Source organism: Pan troglodytes, chromosome 7 (assembly GCF_028858775.2).
Source record: "Pan troglodytes isolate AG18354 chromosome 7, NHGRI_mPanTro3-v2.0_pri, whole genome shotgun sequence".
Classification (NCBI taxonomy): Eukaryota; Metazoa; Chordata; class Mammalia; order Primates; family Hominidae; genus Pan; species Pan troglodytes.
In genome coordinates this window covers 7825814-7845345 of record NC_072405.2, presented here as the reverse complement: position 1 = coordinate 7845345, position 19532 = coordinate 7825814, and the positions used below count along the sequence as shown (strand labels likewise).

The 19532-nt window shown below is 50.7% G+C and overlaps 1 protein-coding gene across 25 annotated transcripts in view; it reads right to left on the bottom strand.

Annotated features, from left to right (window-relative positions):
- DLGAP2 (DLG associated protein 2) overlaps positions 1–19532 on the bottom strand; it is a 1020080-nt gene that overhangs the window by 788327 nt on the left and 212221 nt on the right. For 2 of the 25 annotated variants that reach the window (XM_063816089.1, XM_063816092.1), the window contains exon 1: positions 10711–11066. The exons of the other annotated variants lie outside the window; for them this stretch is intronic. In XM_063816089.1, coding sequence (XP_063672159.1) covers positions 10711–10975 — 265 coding nt within the window. In that variant the 5' untranslated portion in view covers positions 10976–11066. Of the gene's footprint in view, positions 1–10710; positions 11067–19532 lie in introns of those variants that run through there. 25 annotated transcript variants of the gene reach the window in all.

Genomic DNA, 19532 nt, shown 5'->3' with positions numbered 1-19532 from the left:
GCCTGAGGAAAGTTCACACATAAGCCTAGGCCTTTAGAAAGAGCAGTATTGATCACCCATTGACGTCACGCAGTGTGCTTTGTGAAAATGGTCCACGGTGGTAAAACGATGGACCAGAATCTTCTCCTACACTGCTGGAAACATTCTCCTGGTCAGCACTTTTATTCAAAAGTCATGAAAAAGTTGACTAAATGCTCTCATCCAACTTCCCGGGCATCTGCAGAGCATTCCCTTAAACAGCAGCTCCCTGCCACCTCCATGCTGTACCCTAAGTGCCCAACAGCAACTAAAAAACCAAAACAAAAAGAGAGGACCTTGCACTCAGCTTGCAACCAGGCTCCAGCTTCCAACCAGGCTCCAGCTCAGACACACGGAGAGGCGGCTGGGCTTCCCTTCCTCCCTAGGCATTAAGTTCTTAAAAGCAAGGCCGCCATCTCCCAGGGGAGGCAATGCAATCAAAGGTCCTACTCAATAGCAAACGTCCTTCCCGAGTTTTACACATTGGTCAGTTCCTGCACTTTGCCTTTTCCAATGTAGAAGCATGTGTGGCCACCTTCGAATAGAGCCCCCTTGGGTCCCCTTCTCTTTCTTGATGGGAGCAGTCAAGGCTGCTCGCTCTGGCCCTCTAGGCTCTGCTGACCGGGCCACACAGACTCCTACAGAGGCTCGTTCTCTTCAGAGACCCTCTTCATAAACCGACTGTGACTCAGCGACGCACGGTACACAGTGTTCTGTTCCACTCAGTCAGAACAAACCGGCAGCTCAACCCACAACGTGCTCCGCCGGCTAATTTCCAGCAGGCTGGAGACAGGTCCCACTGGGCAGGGTCCTCGGTCATTTTAATGAACTTCCTACTCTGACTCGTAGAATGTTCCCAGTTTCCTAGAAACAATCATTGTTAAATGTCCCCACTCTTATGCAGCTCTCCAATTTTCATTAAGCAAATATGAACAATAATTGATAGACATTTTAATAATAACCACATAAAAAGCACATAAACACTCATACTCCCTGAAAAACAAAAAGCCAACCCAGAGGTTTATGTGGAATTCCACCGAGTATCCAACAAACAGGAACCACTATGCTTTGAGGGAAGCTCTGAAACTAGAGCAGGACGCACGGCTCCTGGGCTGCTGGGGTGTAGAGATCTTGTGAAGGAAACACACTTAGACATGACGGATGACAGAACACGACTGAGGCACACCCGGCCCTGAAACATGGAATTCGGTGGAGGAGTCTGCAAATGCGACAGAGCCACCCCGTCCAAGAGAAATACAGTGTGAGCACATGTGCCATTTATGGCTTTATTAACTACATTAAAACCATAAGAAACAGGTGAGATTAATTTTAATATACTTTATTTAATCCAACATATGCAAAATATCATTTCCACATGGAATCCACATAAAAAAATTAATAAGCTACTTCACAGGTGTTTTCATACCAAGTCTTCAAAATCCAGCATGTAAAATGTTTTACATGGACAGACCCTCTGGACTGAGGAGCCGGGCGTCCTGGGTTCACGACCGCATGTGGTTGGCAGCTGACACAAGGATTGTACAGCGAGGACTCCCACACACAGCTTTGGGTCCAAGGCAAAGAGCACATCTCTGAGCCCTTGACCCACACCGGGAAGGAAGAGAGACGCCCCCATGGTGGAGTCGCTCAGAGAAGCTGTTTCCAACACTCCCGAGGGGCAGCCGCCTCAGCGTCCCCTGCGGGAATGGCAGCAGGCCCTCTGCAAGTGTGTGGGGTTTAATGGCCACTTACACAGCTTGCGGTACACGGTTCTGCTGGGCTGAGGTACTGTGCCCTTCCCAGTGCCAACAGAAGCCGAGTAATACACGTTCCTACAAATCACACTCAGAGGGTTTGGAAATGCTGAAGAGACAGAAAGGAGACTATGGGAAGGCTGGATGCTCTTTAGACTTTAAAGAGGCAGAGCTGAGGGAAAGCTCTATCTTTGGACAGCAAATCATTCTTTCCTTCTGTTGCTCTTATAGCCGAGAACACCTGTGCGTCTGATTTGTTCTTCTTCAGACAGAATAGCCTTGAACTGAAGAAAATGTGGGTACTCTGGTTCCCCAAATGTTCCATCTCCCCGAGAGCCGGCACAGGGCTGGGGTCCACCGCCTCCCTGAGCTCATGAGCATGAGCGAGCATGAAGCAGGATGAGTTTCCGCATCTGCACCCAGTGCCCGCTCTGCCTCCACCATCCCCACCACAAGCCGGGAATAGCCACGTCACACGCCTCCTCGCAGAAGTGAGCACTCGCTTCCTCTCCACCCCCTGGGAGGCGCAGCTGACTCAGAGCCACCCCAAGTAGGAATGGGCAGAAACCAAGGCAAGAATCGAAGAGGTGGCCTGTTTCAAGCAGGTCCCACTCAATGGAGCTGGAAATAGATCGACTCCGACAGGCTGCCGTTCCCGCTAAGTAGGATGAGAACAAAGAGCCAGGTGTCTCCACAGCAGGCTCTGCCCTCACCCTCCCCTCGTGCCCACAGCCAGGTGTCTCCACAGCAGGCTCTTCCCTCACCTTCCCCTCGTGCCCACAGCCAGGTGTCTCCACAGCAGGCTCTGCCCTCACCCTCCCCTCGTGCCCACGGCCAGGTGTGTCCACAGCAGGCTCTGCCCTCACCCTCCCCTCGTGCCCACGGCCAGGTGTCTCCACAGCAGGCTCTGCCCTCACCCTCGTGCCCACAGCCAGGTATCTGCACAGCAGGCTCTGCCCTCACCCTCCCCTCATGCCCACAGCCAAGTGTCCACAGCAGGCTCTGCCCTCACCCTCCCCTCGTGCCCACAGCCAGGTGTCTCCACAGCAGGCTCTGCCCTCACCTTCCCCTCGTGCCCACGGCCAGGTGTCTCCACAGCAGGCTCTGCCCTCACCCTCCCCTCGTGCCCACGGCCAGGTGTGTCCACAGCAGGCTCTGCCCTCACCCTCCCCTCGTGCCCACAGCCAGGTGTCCACAGCAGGCTCTGCCCTCACCCTCGTGCCCACAGCCAGGTGTCTGCATAGCAGGCTCTGCCCTCACCCCCGGCCCATGGCCAGGGCCGGCATTTGTTCCAGGACAGAGGGCTCCCTAACCCACAGAATGATCAGGGGTCAAGGAAGCAGCGGATGTGGCAAAGAGGGTCTGACCCTAGAGAGACCTGAATTCCCATCACGACCCGACCACCTCATAAGCCAAAGCTTCCTTCTCTGAAGGAAACAGACAGCAGCTGCCACGGTGCAGGGCTCTGCAGGAACGGACGGGGACAGGATCGGAAGGTATGCTTATAGAGGAGTCCACAGGAACTCCAGAAAATATCACTTCCTTCCCACATATCCTTGCAGGAAAGAAGAAAAAACCCCAACCATATATTTCCAGTAGTGTTCATCTTTGCCCAAAACAGTCTAAGAACCTACAGAAAGATCGAGGGGAAAGGGGGAACTTATGTTTTCAATCAAGAATGTGAAATGCTGACTGATCTTTTTCAAACTGTTGGTTATCAATATTTCTCCATCTTAAGAAATTTTTTTAAATTTTTCATTTTGAAATAATTTCAGACATATAGAAAAGTTACAAAAGCAGTACAGAGAATTCCTACATACTCTTTACCCTGATTTCCCAAACCCTGACATTTTATGTTCATGATTCTTTCTCTGTCTTTCATGTAATTTTTTTCAGAGCCACCTGACACTACATTGCAGGCATAATAGCCCTTCACATAATAAATGATTCATTATGTGCTTACTAAAACCAATGGCATTTTCATAATAATCACAGTATGATGATCAAAATCTTGAAATACTAGTACTTCACTGACAAACCTTATTCACATTTTGCCAATTGTTCCACTCCTGTGTTTTATAGGAAATGAAAAAACAAAACTCAGCACAAAACCACACGTTGCACTTGTCACATCTCTAGTTTTATTTAACCTGGAACCATTTATCAGTCTTTCTCCATCTCTAGTGAGAATTTTTCCCTTTACAAATCATAAGAAGAAAAGAACCAGATCATGAGAGTCCCTCCTATGAATTATTCACAGTGTGTGAAAATCCAAAGGTTATGAACTTCAGAGAACATTTGTCACCCTTTTCTATTTCAGAACACACGTGGCTGCTGGACTGCATGTGTGTTTATGGACTTTGGTCAGGAAAGTGTCTAGAGGCCAAAGGTGAGAGGGAAAAGGTGAAAAGGAAAAGGTTTGTCGACAAAAACATCAGACACTTGCTCTTCCTCCAAGATCCTAGCCAACTCACAGGAATGCCACGAGGTCTTACAGTACATGTTTGTGCTGCAATATTTCCTAGAAGGGAATATTTCCACTGATAACAGAACATTCCTCAAATAAAAGAAAGATTAACAAATAAAACGTGCACGAGGCAAACATTCCTCCGTTTCCTTCCAGCCATGGGGACCAAACATCCCCTCGGTTACTCCTCTTGACAAGACAGAGGCCAAATGAATTCCAGCAAAAGGACTCAAAATTGCGGGTTTTACATACATTATGTTGTTTCATTGAGAGTCCAAAAAACGAAGATCAAGGATGTCATAAGACTCCAAAGATTTTTAAAGAAAAACCAAGTGGGGCCCTTTTTCCTGTGCCAACGCCCACCACTGTGTTTCAGCAGCCCAGTAAGAAGGGCTGGGAGCCAGGGCGTGGCCACCAGGACGACGGGAAGGGCTTTAATCAGAAACTCAGAACGGTCTGGCAAGGGTTCCAGAGAACAAATGAAATTCAAATGGAAGTAAGGAACCCGCCAAGCTTCCCGGGAGCCAAATGTCCCAGCTCTCACTGCAGGAAGAACATCATGACAAGTGGCAGTGCCTAAAAATAACGGCCAAGATACCTGGGATTCTTAACAGAAGGGCCAGGAATCCCGGATCCCAGCGTAGCCAGGGAATTTAAGAAGGAATCACAGGCAGCTTTTTCTAGAACATGTTCCTGATTCTTTTTCCAGAGCCAGGAGGCGGGAGAGGCAGAGCGCTCTTGTTCTCACCCTCGCGTGAAACGCCCCTGCCATTCCCTGCTCCCTCAGCGTGGGAGTCCCCCAGACACCAGGGTGTGGACATAACTGGAAACCACTTCTTCAGAAACACAACAGGCCCGTGTCAGCTGCACACGCTGCTCCTCAGCCCTCAGACACCCGCCTGTCCCAGGACCAAGATCCAGGAGCAAGATTCAGTAGGGCAGTGGCCTCAGTGCCTGGACTTCAGCTGACGGCTTTCTCACACATACCTCCTACCTACACATGCGTTTCTATTCAGCTGCAAAAAAAAAATCCTCTCTTTTACTGCCCCCGCCTCGGGAAATCATTTGACGAAGACAATTCTGTGATTATGTCATCTTCACTGGGGATTTAAGGAAACCCAGAAGAATGGATCTGAGCCCCCAAACCTCTGCCCTTCCCCTGCCTCCCTCCCCACTCATCTCCAGAACAACCCACAGAGTCCTCCCAATTCATGCAGTTCCAGAAGGATTTCCATGAGCAAGGCGCCTCCCTCCCATTACATAATAAATGGGATGTAAATCTGAGTTCCCTGGTTTTCACTGTTCACAGGACAGCCTCTGCACCACGCCCTGGCACACTGGTGTGGCTCCCACAGCTCTGGAAAACAGCGGGAGGAAGTCTCTGCAGTGTGGGGTCTCCATGAGGCTCCCAGTCCCGCACACCTGCACCTGCTCTTGGTGTCTAGCCCACAGCCTGTGTCCCACATCCCACGTGGCGGCAAGCCCAGGACGCACCTGCCCTCTCTGCATCTCCAGGTAGTCTTTGCAGGTTTCTTCCACTACCTAGAATATCTCTGTCTGCCTGGCAATCTATTGTAAAAGACTCAGCATTGAAGTCCCCTCCTCGGACCTTTTCTGCAGAGAACCCTCTCACCCCCTGGCTTCTGATGCAGTGTTGTTACATCATGCTGTGTGTGCCTGGAGTCCCTGGTGTGCACCCCAGCACAGGAACTCCTTGTTCACGTTACTGTCTCCGTAGGACACAATAATTTCCCCTAAAGCAGAGACAACATTGCATTTGTCTTTAAACCCTGGTGGCCGGCAGAGCAGGTGGATCGTGCACTGACTCCATGACCACATGATCAACCAAGAGGAGAATAAACTGGATTCCATGTCTCGCCTTTGCTTCCTCCAGGAAGGCAAGGGGCTGTGTAGCCCTGGGTTCTACAGTGAGTCACTCACTTTTCTAAGGTCTGCAAAATGGAAAGGCCAGGGTCACCAGGTCTGAGTCAGAATTCTCAGCCTTCAACCCGATGCAAACACATCAGTGTGGCCTGTCTCAGACTGAGAGGCACAAGAAAATCATGAATCAGGATGAGCAGGTGCACCAACTCACTCCTCCCAGAGACACAACACAGAAAATTAGAACTGCAATGGCAGGAAGAAAAAAATACACATTTCTGAGGTGAAAAAACAAAGCCACAGAGACCAAAGTAATTTCTATAGTGCCCAATACATTTCAATTTCATCCTGCACTAATGTGTCCATTCTTGGTAACTCAAATTAAAGTGGAAATGACTTGTAGTATAAATCATGGAAACCAAGATCAATATTTCCTTCTAAGTATAATTAGACTGCAGCCCTCATTGTTGCCGGGAACTCCCAATCAAAGCCAGGCAAACACTGCTTGAATACCGCGGTGTGGGATGTTTAGAGGGGGAATGGTGGGGGGTGTGGGATATTTAGAGGGGGAATGGCAGGGGTGTGTGGGATGTTTAGAGGGGGAATGGCGGGGGGTCTGGGATGTTTAGAGGGGGAATGGCGGGGGGGGGTGGGGGATGTTTAGAGGGGGAATGGGGGGGTGTGGGATGTTTAGAGCGGGAATGGCGGGGGGTCGGGGGATGTTTACAGGGGGAATGGCAGGGGGGTGTGGGATGCTTAGAGGGGGAATGGCGGGGGGGTGGGGGATGTTTAGAGGGGGAATGGCGGGGGATCTGGATATTTAGAGGGGGAATGGCAGGAGGGTGTGGGATGCTTAGAGGGGGAATGGCGGGGGGGTGGGGGATGTTTAGAGGGGGAATGGCGGGGGATCTGGATATTTAGAGGGGGAATGGCGGGGGGTCTGGGATGTTTAGAGGGGGAATGGTGGGGGGTCTGGATATTTAGAGGGGGAATGGTGGGGGGTCTGGATATTTAGAGGGGGAATGGTGGGGGGTCTGGATATTTAGAGGGGGAATGGCGGGGGGTCTGGGATATTTAGAGGGGGAATGGTGGGGGGTCTGGATATTTAGAGGGGGAATGGCCGGGGGTTCTGGGATGTTTAGAGGGGGAATGGCAGGGGGGTCTGGATATTTAGAGGGGGAATGGCAGGGGGGTGTGGGATGCTTAGAGGGGGAATGGTGGGGGGTCTGGGATATTTAGAGGGGGAATGGCGGGGGGTCTGGATATTTAGAGGGGGAATGGCAGGGGGATGTGGGATGCTTAGAGGGGGAATGGTGGGGGGTCTGGGATGTTTAGAGGGGGAATGGCGGGGGGTCTGGATATTTAGAGGGGGAATGGCAGGGGGGTGTGGGATGTTTAGAGGGGGAATGGCAGGGGGTCTGGGATGTTTAGAGGGGGAATGGCGGGGGGTCTGGATATGTAGAGGGGGAATGGCAGGGGGGTGTGGGATGTTTAGAGGGGGAATGGCAGGGGTGTGTGGGATGTTTAGAGTGGGAATGGCGGGGGGTCTGGGATGTTTAGAGGGGGAATGGCGGGGGGTCTGGATATTTAGAGGGGGAATGGTGGGGGGTCTGGATATTTAGAGGGGGAATGGTGGGGGGTCTGGATATTTAGAGGGGGAATGGTGGGGGGTCTGGATATTTAGAGGGGGAATGGTGGGGGGTCTGGGATGTTTAGAGGGGGAATGGCGGGGGGTCTGGGATGTTTAGAGGGGGAATGGTGGAGGGTCTGGATATTTAGAGGGGGAATGGTGGGGGGTCTGGGATGTTTAGAGGGGGAATGGCGGGGGGTCTGGGATGTTTAGAGGGGGAATGGTGGGGGGTCTGGATATTTAGAGGGGGAATGGTGGGGGGTCTGGGATGTTTAGAGGGGGAATGGCGGGGGGTCTGGGATGTTTAGAGGGGGAATGGTGGGGGGTCTGGATATTTAGAGGGGGAATGGTGGGGGGTCTGGATATTTAGAGGGGTAATGGTGGGGGGTCTGGATATTTAGAGGGGGAATGGTGGGGGGTCTGGGATGTTTAGAGGGGGAATGGCCGGGGGTTCTGGGATGTTTAGAGGGGGAATGGCGGGGGGGTCTTCATCTTTCCAGACAAACCTTGAGGAGTGTGTTGCAGCCAAAACTGCCTGAAAAGCCATCCGGCCCACCCTGCCCCTACCCTGGTGTGAGCCCAGACCACCCACTTACGGCCTCAGTGCTCCTGTTTCCTCCTCTGTGAAATCAGGCTTCACAACAGAAAATCCTCGAGTCCCTTCTAACTCGGAGGCTCTGTGAATCTTCCGGTTCTTCCTGCATCGAGGGCAGCGATTCCCACCTATTTCCTCCACATGTGGACACCTTGCGCCTGACCCGGGGTGCAAGGGAAAGGGCAGAGGAGGACCTGTCCAGTATCACCAAGTTCTTCCCCTGTGCTTTATTTTTTTTTATTCCTCTAAATCAAAAACCTTATGCTGTCTTCTGAGTGCATCCCACCCTTCACAGATGCCTTTGCAAGGTGTCAAGTACACAGTCCCCGCCAGCATCACCCATGTTGTCACCACAAGAATCAAACAGGCACCTGAGCACCAAGCTCGGGACCTGTTCCTCATTCCTCTTCCATGAAGCCCGGGATACACTAAGGACACAGTAAATCCACGTCCAGGACACCTACTGAACACATTCTCGACCTCTGTAAATCCCCGACCAGGACGCCTACTAAACGCAAACTCGACCTCCGTAAATCCGTGTCCAGGATGCCTAGTGAACACACACTCAACCTCGGTAAACCGTGTCCAGGACAGCTAGTGAACACAAACTCGACCTCCGTAAATCCCTGTCCAGGATGCCTAGTGAACACACACTCAACCTCGGTAAACCGTGTCCAGGACAGCTAGTGAACACAAACTCGACCTCCGTAAATCCCTGTCCAGGATGCCTAGTGAACACACACTCAACCTCGGTAAACCGTGTCCAGGACAGCTAGTGAACACAAACTCGACCTCCGTAAATCCCTGTCCAGGATGCCTAGTGAACACACACTCAACCTCGGTAAACCATGTCCAGGACAGCTAGTGAACACAAACTCGACCTCCGTAAATCCCTGTCCAGGATGCCTAGTGAACACACACTCAACCTCGGTAAACCGTGTCCAGGACAGCTAGTGAACACAAACTCGACCTCCGTAAATCCCTGTCCAGGATGCCTAGTGAACACACACCCAACCTCGGTAAACCCTGTCCAGGACAGCTAGTGAAAGCAAACTCGACCTCCGTAAATCCCTGTCCAGGATGCCTAGTGAACACACACCCAACCTCGGTAAACCCTGTCCAGGACAGCTAGTGAAAGCAAACTCGACCTCCGTAAATCCCTGTCCAGGATGCCTAGTGAACACACACTCAACCTCGGTAAACCGTGTCCAGGACAGCTAGTGAACACAAACTCGACCTCCGTAAATCCGTGTCCAGGATGCCTAGTGAACACACACTCAACCTTGGTAAACCATGTCCAGGACACCTAGTGAACGCAAACTGGACCTCAGGGAATCATGTCCAGGAAAATCTCGTAAATCTGTGTCCATGAGGCCTACTGAATATGAACTCAGCCTCAGTACATCCGTGTCTATGACATGACCAGAAATTCTCCTAGGAGGTGGCTTCAGGCTGGCGCCCTCCCCAGTCACAGGACCTGCCACAAAGACCATGAGACCCTCAGCCCTGGGCAGGGGACTCTGGTCCCGTTCTCCCGGGACCCCATGGCTGGCCGGTGTCCCTTCTACTGCACATACGTGCTTCCCTCTGCTCTGCTATGGAATTCGAGTGTGTCCCATGGCATCTGATGGGCCTGGCACTGCTCTGCCCCTTCAGGGGAACTTGTGCATCTGTGTGCTGGTCCTTTGTGGGTTTTGTTTGTTTTGTGCAATTTAGCTCTCTGAACTCTGCCCTTTTTTTCTCATTATATACTTCTTGAGAAATTTCTAACTATAATCTCCAGGAACGACCGAGAACAGTAATTCCCAACTCTAACCCCATACTCCAAATCTCCTTCCTGCTCCATACATCCCAAGACCTCTGTCCCTCCCTGGTGTGTCTGGCTTGACACGTTTGTATGACAGCCGACAACAACCCCATACCCTACCCCACTGTGCTGGGCCCCACGATTCTCCTGTTAAGAACAGAATTGTTACGATTATGTCTGTTCTATGAGGACACCGAGGCTCGGAGGCGTTAAGTGCCCTCTCTGGGTGAGGGACACACGCAGAGGACTTTGAACTTTAAGGACCTCAAAATCGGCCACTTGCTCAAAGCACATTCCTGACGTGAACAATTCCACCCTGAGACCTTTGGTGTGTGCCGCGTATGCTCAGGTAGACCCAAGAGCCTTGGGGACCAGAACGTTTTAAACACACCCCCGCAAAGTGCTACAATCACGGTAGTTTTTAGTCATTGAATCAACATGTTCAAGTAAGAAAACAGTCGCCACAGAAGCTTCAAGAAAATCCCCACAGGCTCATCACTGTCCTCCATCAACATGAATCCCCCGTAATGGATCATGTTCTATAAACAGCATTCTTACCTTTGTAGGAGTTTTCCTGAACACTCCCCATCTGACACATCATCACCAGCTTCACCTTCATGTAATTGCAATCGATTAGTTTGCTCCGAAGTCTTTTACCATCCCGGCCACTGGGGCCCTCCCACGAGGATCTATCCCACATCGGCTCCTCCAGGCCTCCAGTCCCCGGCTCTGAGCTCTTTCTCTTTCTCGGCGGGGGGTCCTCTGGCCCCGGCTTTTCCTGGCTTCCCCCCACGCTGTCCCCACCCCCACAGCGCAGAGGCATTTAATCCGGCTCAGGGAACACCTGGAACGCCCACGAGGCTCGCTCCGCTCCTGCCACGCAGTGCTGTGAGCCCCACCGGGATTATTACACAACTGCAGCCGTCCTTGCCGGAGGAGGGCAGCTCCGCTGTGTGACGGCTCCTGTGGGTGCGGCCAGCTCTGTGTGCCAGCACCCTCATCCTTCCTCCTGGCTCACTCAGTTTAGCTCCACATGGCTCAGCTGCTGCCAGCCCCTCTGCGGCCACCCACGGCTGCCGCACACCCCCTTCAGCTCATGCCCTGGCCACGGCCGCCCAGGTGGTTCCAGAGAGCAGCTCCCTGTGCCACCCGGTGAAACCTGCCGCTCTCCTCCCAGCAGGAGCAGAGCCCACTGTGCCCTCCAGGAGCCAGGAGAGCAATGGGCACAGATTCTGCTTGTTTTCAGGGTTCCCGGGATCTGTTTACTCAGGTGTGGTGAGACACAGAGACAGAAATTACCATCGTGGATGGAGCAGTGGAAACACACAGACCCCAGACCTGGAGGCAGGGCCTGCCACAGGGCCAGGGCCACACAGGTGCACTGGGAAGGCCAGGAGGTATGAGGGTGGTGGCCAACATGGGGAACCCTCACTGGGATCTGGGAAGGAAGAACGGGAAAGCAGGGCCAGCAGGCTTAGGCCTGGCCAGGCTGAATGGTCCCAGGGCTCTGGGCTGTCAGCAGTCAGGAGCATGAGAGCCCACGGAGGGAGTGGTGGGCGTGGGCTCTGGAAATGGGCTTCATGTACAGGCACGACCACAGGCGAGCCGCTCACTGTCCCCAGGAACCGGCCAGCCCAGGAAGAGCCATCCCTCCCAAGTCAGCAAGGCCCAGACATGAAAGCGTCAGACCACGGGAAATTGACAGCATGGCTAAGACCTGCTCTGTGCCCCCGAGCGGCCCGGAACCCAAGTGAGTTACTCACTGAGTAATGGCAGTGTGATGTGTTCATTCTCCATGACATATCTGCTCCTCCTGTGAACGCAACCCCATTCAGTAGGGCGGGAAAACCCTGAATTAATTAATTAAAATACATTTTATTATGCAACGCCCCTGCCTGCCTTTGAACTGGAACACCACGTTTTTTCCTGCCTTCATGCTAGAATGGACACATGGGCTCTTCCTGGGCCCTCAGCTGGCTGAGCAGATCTCAGACTCGTCAGCCTCATAACCACATGAGCCAATTCCTTATAACAAATCTCCTTCTATTCACACAGATATACATGATGAGATTTATATATATAAGCATGGGGTCTACATATGTGTAAACAAATACACCCACATATATCCAACGACTTCCACTTCTCTGGAGGGCCCTAATACACCTGCAAAGCCCACAGGGTTACTCCGTCCACAATGTGGACATCCAAGCTGTGCTAATACACTCTCTCCACACCCATCCACAAGGCTGCCCCCCAAGTCATGGATTCCTGGACCACCACAAATCCAGCCCTGTCCAGCATCCACACAGAACACCATCCTTCCATGAGGTAACTTCAGCCCAGAGACAACCATTCACATTTCATATATGTATATGAAACGAGCTGAGCTGGGAGGATCGCTTAAGCCCTAGAATTCAAGACCAGCCTCGGCAACATAAGGAGACTCCCCCTCTACAAAAAAAAATTATAATTAAAAAATAAAAATTAGCTGAGCAAGGTGGTATGCACCTGTAGTCCCAGCTACTTTGGAGATTGAGAAGGGAGGATAGCTTGAGCCCAGAAGGCCACTGCACACCAGCTTGAGTGACAAAATAAGATTTCTTCTCTAAAAGCAATCATACCCAAAACACTCCAAGTGGCCATCACCCACGCGCACCTACACTTTCACCATTATCAACATAATTATCAATACACTTTAACCATTATCAACATAATTATCAATACATCTTCACCATTATCAACTATCAATACACCAATAGCAAGCAATCACCCACACGTGCCTACACTTTCACCATTATCAACATAATTATCAATATATTAATAGCAAGCAGGCCTTCACAATGTCTGGATTTAGTAAGAATAACCTGGATTGGCCAGGCGCGGTGGCTCATGCTGGCAATCCCAGCACTTTGGGAGGCCAAGGCAGGTGGATCACCTGAGATCGGGAGTTTAAGAACAGCCTAACCAACACAGAGAAACCCCATGTATCTACTAAAAATACAAAAAAATAGCCAGGCATGGTGGTGCATGCCTGTAATCCCAGCTACTCAGGAGGCTGAGGCAGGAAAATCCCTTGAATCCAGGAGGTGGAGGTTGCAGTGACCAGAGATTGCGCCATTGCACTCCAGCCTGGGCAACGAGCAAAACTCCGTCTCAAAAAAAAAAGAAGAAGAAAAAAAAGAATAACCGGGATAAGCATGCAGTGCCAGCTTCCCGAAGTTTCTGAAATGTGCCTCTGTAAATTCACGTCCTGCACCTCGGCAAGGCCAGCACTAAACTTCACCGGGCTTACAGTCCTGCCCTAACAGTCACCACACAACAGGACCCCACAACGTTGTCCCTCCCCATCCACCCCACCCAACGTCCAAGCCCAGGGCTCCGAGAGGATCTGGCCCCAACATCTGCTAACCTGTCGGTACTGCCCTCTCGCCTCCAAAAACGTGAGCCGGAGGACAGAGATGGCCTCACTGTCTTCTACCCACATCACCTAGGAAGGGCCAGTATCTCTGGGATTGACTGAATTAACGTCACCTCCTTCAAGACATAATTAGCAGTGGCTGTGAGGGACGTGGCTGGTGTTGCTCCCAAGTGGAAACCCTAAAAAGGACTAGAAACTGAAAACCAGAGACATCTTTCCATGAAGCTCCCTCCAAATGTGCACTTCTCATGTTTATAGGCTCCTATCTGCAGCCATCAATACGCAATGGATGCTGTCATGTGACATTCATCAGTAACTACGGAATTCAAAGCAATGTTAACAGCATCATTGATTTAACTTAAGAACATTAAGCTGGATCCCTCTCTTCAGAAGATAATTTCTGTTTGAGCTGACCCTGAAATCACTCACAGGCCATTTCTGCCTGCCACACAGCAGCTAAATTACTTGAGTGTGCATCTCATAAACTTTAGACCTTTGGCAGTCTTTGATTGTTTAATTATTTTAAAAGCCAGCGTCTGAGACATTTTCCCTTAATTAGTTATGCTTTCCTCCTACATTATTTCTCCAGGAACAGACCCCTGACATCTGATACAAGCACAGGTTCAATTCAGTTCAAATTAAACGCTTCCACTGACTGTCCCCTATGCACCAAGCTCAGAGGGGTCTCTAAACTGGTAAAATGCAATCCTGATTCCCAAGGAATTCTATGCCATACCCTTAAAAAGATACACTTAAACGTCACCCCGTTTCCTTCTTAGCGAATATCCTAACTAGTTATGTCAACTTCAGGAACTGTAGCTTTTTCATTCTGAATGCAGGGTTAAGCATATTGGCATCTCCAGCTCCTGGGCGGAAGGTAATTAAAATGGAGGGTCAGAGCGGCATCAGCACTCACACCCATGCCCTCGTGGGCATCACAATCCATCAAGGCAGTGGCCCCTCAGAGTCTTCCTCCACGCATTCCTAGGGAAAGACACTGTCACGGGACGTGACACAGGAGAGAAAGCTTATCCGCCAAGACTGACACAGACCAGCCGTCTCATTTACAGACATTATGACACAGCCCAGATAACCTGTGGTTTGCTACCTAACACAGGAGAGAAAGCCTGTCCGCCAAGACTGACACAGACCAGCCGCCTCATTCACAGACATTATGACACAGCCCGGATAACCTGTGGTTTGCTACCTAGTAACTTGTTCCGTAGTAACTTGCTGCAGAGTCAGGGAACACCCACCCGGGGTTTGCCATAGCTTTTAACATGGTAGCAAAATCAACACACACCTGAGTGTGATACAGAGTAATGCACTCCATGGTAACAAGCACCCATCAGAGCCCAGGGCTTGCAATTCCCAGCCCTGGGCACCTCCCTCTATATTCCAAAACTCCTGGTCTCATTTCCCCTCAAGAAACATTTTATTTTCTTTCATTATTTGTGCATCAGTGCTTAAGATGCCTGCACGTTAACCCCAACTCACACCTGAGAGAACAGTGGCCATAAATCAAGTCTCTCCAATTTGATTTATGTGCCACCTGAATACCTGTTTAGCAATGAAACTGCCACTGCTAAATAAGCAAAGCTTTGCTGGAAAGATCAATCACTGTCTTTATCTGACGCTTCTGTTTAAAGGGAGGGTATTAAAATACATAGTAAAACTATTTCTATTAGATATGGTTCATGGTTGCAAATAATCAAAGCTTCTCAGAACACAATGCACACTCCCATAAAACCATCCCAGAATAAGGTGCTGCTTAGAAATAATTTTAATTTATTTTAAACCCAACAAACAACAGTTTTCATCAAAGATGAAGTAAGTCATAGTTTTAAAAACCTTTCCCCTTTAGTGCAGAGTCTTCTTTTCAATAAAATGCCTTCCTGGAATTACTTTTAAATTTTGGGGGCAAATATTAAAACTGTCTTCCATCTCGAAATAAGAAATTCGGCATGACTTGAATAACCTCAGGGATTCATTTTCCCTCCGGAGGGGTCTGCTGTCCCTTTACCGCAATTAGCACCTCTCTCTCTCAGAATAAAGTGAGCAGGACTCATCCCATAGAGACACGGTTAATGGGTTAGAGAAGAGAGAAGGCTTCCACTTCCAGTTTAAAGTATTATCTGGCTCACAGCCCTGACACAGCCTCCACCAATTTCCATGAAAATACCAAAAACTCGGCGCCTCTGAAAACAAGGACAGGTCGTCATTTGCTGCAAGAAACAAGGAGCCGTTTCTCCCATGAAAGTGGCGCCAACCGTGCACACGGCACCTGCCCAGCTGTGCCACACCCGGGCCAGCATGCCACACACCTGTGTCCCACCCAGATATTTGCCGTTTCAGAAATGCAGCCTGCAGCCAGCTCCCACCCATAGGATGAGGCTGACATCACCCCAGAAGCAGCTGTCCAGTTCTTCTGCCCGAACGTCTCGCCGTCCACTGGAAGATGCACATTCTCAGAGGAGAGCAGAGACCAGCGGTGGGTGAGGACCCTGGCCCGGCTCCCTTGGCTGGCCAAGACCAAGAGCAGAAGAGCCAGGTCGTGGCCACTGGCTCAATGTGAGGCAGCCCGACAGGACTGGCAGTGGGAAGCCTGCTCTGAGCAGCGCAGCCACCTGGGTGGAGGATGGCTGGGTGGCAGTAGCCGTGACAGGTACAGAACAGCATCTGTAACAGCTGCGCTGCCAGCGGAGGAGTTTCCAGGGTCCTCCAGGCAGAAGGGACACGGGACCAGGACAATCCCACAGACTGTCTATGGGAAATGCCAGTGAAAGGGAGGTCTCCTTCCGTTCCGGGATTCATGGGTCACGTGAAAGCACGTGGCCACGTGGCCACAGAAATGCTCATAGACGTGCATCCACACTCAACACTGCAATAGGGAGGTCGGGTCTGTAGACACGTGGACACAGAAATGGCCACAGACACACATCCCCACTCAACATTGCAACAGGGAGGTCGGGTCTGTGGACACGTGGACACAGAAATGGCCATAGACACGCATCCACACTCAACACTGCAAGAGGGAGGACGGGTCTGTGGACACGTGGACACAGAAATGGCCATAGACACGCATCCACACTCAACACTGCAACAGGGAGGACGGGTCTGACCAACATTTAAACCCTGAGCCCAGGAAAGTGTGTGCCACGGAAATCAGGGGAAACAAGTCTAAAGAGCCATCTAGTCTTGGGAAAAAAAGTTATAAAAAAGATTCCTAGGACTATAAACAAAAAAGGAAGAAAAGGGACTGAGATGAAATCTCGCAGAAGGAGATGGAGATGGTGAGTTAAAGAAGGAAGACAAGGCAAGGATTAAATCTGCATCAAGTTGTGAAGTCACAAAGAGTCAAATGTACACTTAGGTAAACCTGTGATGTGGAAGATGGAGCTGCAGGTGGAAGGTTTCCCAGAGCACCCGGGGAATGAATGACAGGCAGTAACAAAAACGAGGGAAAGTGGGGTGAGGACCAGGATTCAGCTCACCCTGCCAAGTGCTCAGCATGAAGCAAGCACACAGTAAGGCCGGCCCTCATCCTCACAGGGTTTTTCAGGCAAAGTGTATCTGAAAATCATTTTTGCAATTATTTTATTATTTTTTATATCTTTTGAGACAGGGTTCCGCTCTGTCACCCAGGCTGGTGTGCAGTCCCGCTCTGCCGCCTAGGCTGGGCAGATTGCCCAAGCACGATCATGGTTCACTGCAGCCTCTGCCTCCTGGGCTAAAGCACTCCTTGTACCTCAGCCTCCTGAGTAGCTAGGACTACAGGCGGGCACCACCACACCTGGCTAATTGTTTTTAGTAGAGATGGGGTCTCACCATGTTGCCCAGGCTGGTCTCAAACTCCTGAGCTCAAGCAATCCACTCATCTCTGCCTGCCAAAGTGCTGGGATTACAGGCGTCAGCCACTGTGCCTGCTGAATTGTTTTTAGATTTGCTTATTGTTATTATGCACACAGGATTCACAAAGCAGGCCTGAAACTCTGCTCCCTAGAAAGGGAAGCTTCTATAGTCAGTCCTTGAGCCTGGGAATGTGGATTTGGGGCTATTCCCTGATAACAGGGGCTTCCTGTGCCTAAACTGTGCAAACATGTGGTTTATACCACACACCTGCTGTCCTGCTGGGAGCCCAGAATTTGGGTAAGTGCCAGGCAGGGGTGCCTCTGTGGGCAGAGCCCAGCATGACCCTGGGCACCGTGTCTCTCACAAGCTTCCTGTTTAATGACATGCGTGGTCACAGCCTGATGCTGGAGGAGCCAAGCCCCTTCTGGGACTCTGTGGGGAGCAGCTCTGGAAGCTTCCACCTGGTTTCCCTGGACCTCTCTCCTCCACCTTCTCCCTCTGCTGACCATGCTCCGCGTGCTTTCTCTGTAACAAATCATGGCCATCCTGCTGGGCATGAGCTCCAGGAGTCCTCCCAGTGAATCGCTGAGTGGGGGTGCTCCTGAGGACCCCACTGCTAGTTATAGACATGGGGTGGAAGGGAGTTATTAAAACTGCTACCCAGGTTTCAAAGACATTTCCATTTTAAAGGCATTTCTTAGTAAAGGGAAAGATTTCAGTAGTGAGGAAATGGAAGAAAATATTTCAGACACCACAGAGAGCACAGCTACATGGCAGAGCCTTCTGTGTCCTGCAGAGGAAAGAGAGGCAGGTGGTGGCGAGCACGGCCCAGTAGCTCCCACCCCACACAGGCTGGTCTTTCTGACCATCTTCCCTGGTGCAGTTTCCTCCAGGGACTTGCTGCTTCTCGGCCGGACGGATCCCAGGCACACCGGGGCCCCATCCTGTACTGGCGCAGCCTCTCCTATTCTCAGGACCCCAGTGTGAACAGTGGACTCTGTTCTCAAGGCCAACCTGATGTTAACTGGGTGGATGGTGGCAGCAAATGAACACTGCCCAGCAGAACTTGCCTTTCCTTGGAGCTCATCAGCAGTGGGGGAGCTCACCAGCAGGGCAGACTCACAAACTCCCCCAGCTTCCCTTCCCCACTCACGCTTCCCAAAACCTAGTACTTCAGGCAAAGAAGAAAGACTGAGAACATCAGAAAGCACAAGCATCCTGCCCATCGCGGCCTGACGTCGGCAGCTCTGTCTCAGCTACCCCAGCACCATGAGGGCACCTAGGACAGGACGGCTGTTTTTCCTTCCTACCAGTCCTACCATACTATGTGCACAACTCCTTGCTAATACATTAAACCAGTTTTCAATTACAATGTCAAGTCTTTCCATTTCGGGTCAAATAATAATGTATTTTTAGATGCCAAGTACTTTTTACTTTCAAAATAGAGCAAAGCTTTGAGGCCAGATACAGTAGCTGATGCTTATAATCCATGCACTTTGGGAGACCAAGAAGGGAGGATCACTCGAGCCCAGGAATTTGAGGCTGCAGTGAGTTCTGATCGCACCACTGCACTCCAGCCTGGGCAACACAGTGAGACCCTGTTTCAAAACAAACAAACAACAACAACAAAAAAAAAACCCTACAGCACTGAAAGCTCAGTCTTCAGATTTGAATGTTTTAAAAAATAATGTTTAGATCTTTCCAATAACTCAAAAAATATGCTTTGATATCTCTAATAGCTCATAACTATATCAGTTTGTCTTCAATTCAAGCTAGTTTGTCTTACCCGTATATGTCTACATGCCTCTATGTCTAAAAAGCTATAAAAGAAAAGGATGGAACAACATTATCTTAGTTAAGAACTTAAGTTGAATAACAGGGTGGGTTAACACAATTGTCTTCCCGGAAACAAATCCACAGCAACTCGTATTTTATCCACAAGGTATCACCACAGTCTTGTTCACAAAGACAGCAACACAGAAGACTGCGGTGAACACCAAGTACACCTGTTCAGGATCGATGCAGACACAGCATGGTACAGACACGGCATGGCACAGACACAGCGTGGCACAGACACACCATGGCACAGACACAGCCGTGCCTGTCTCAC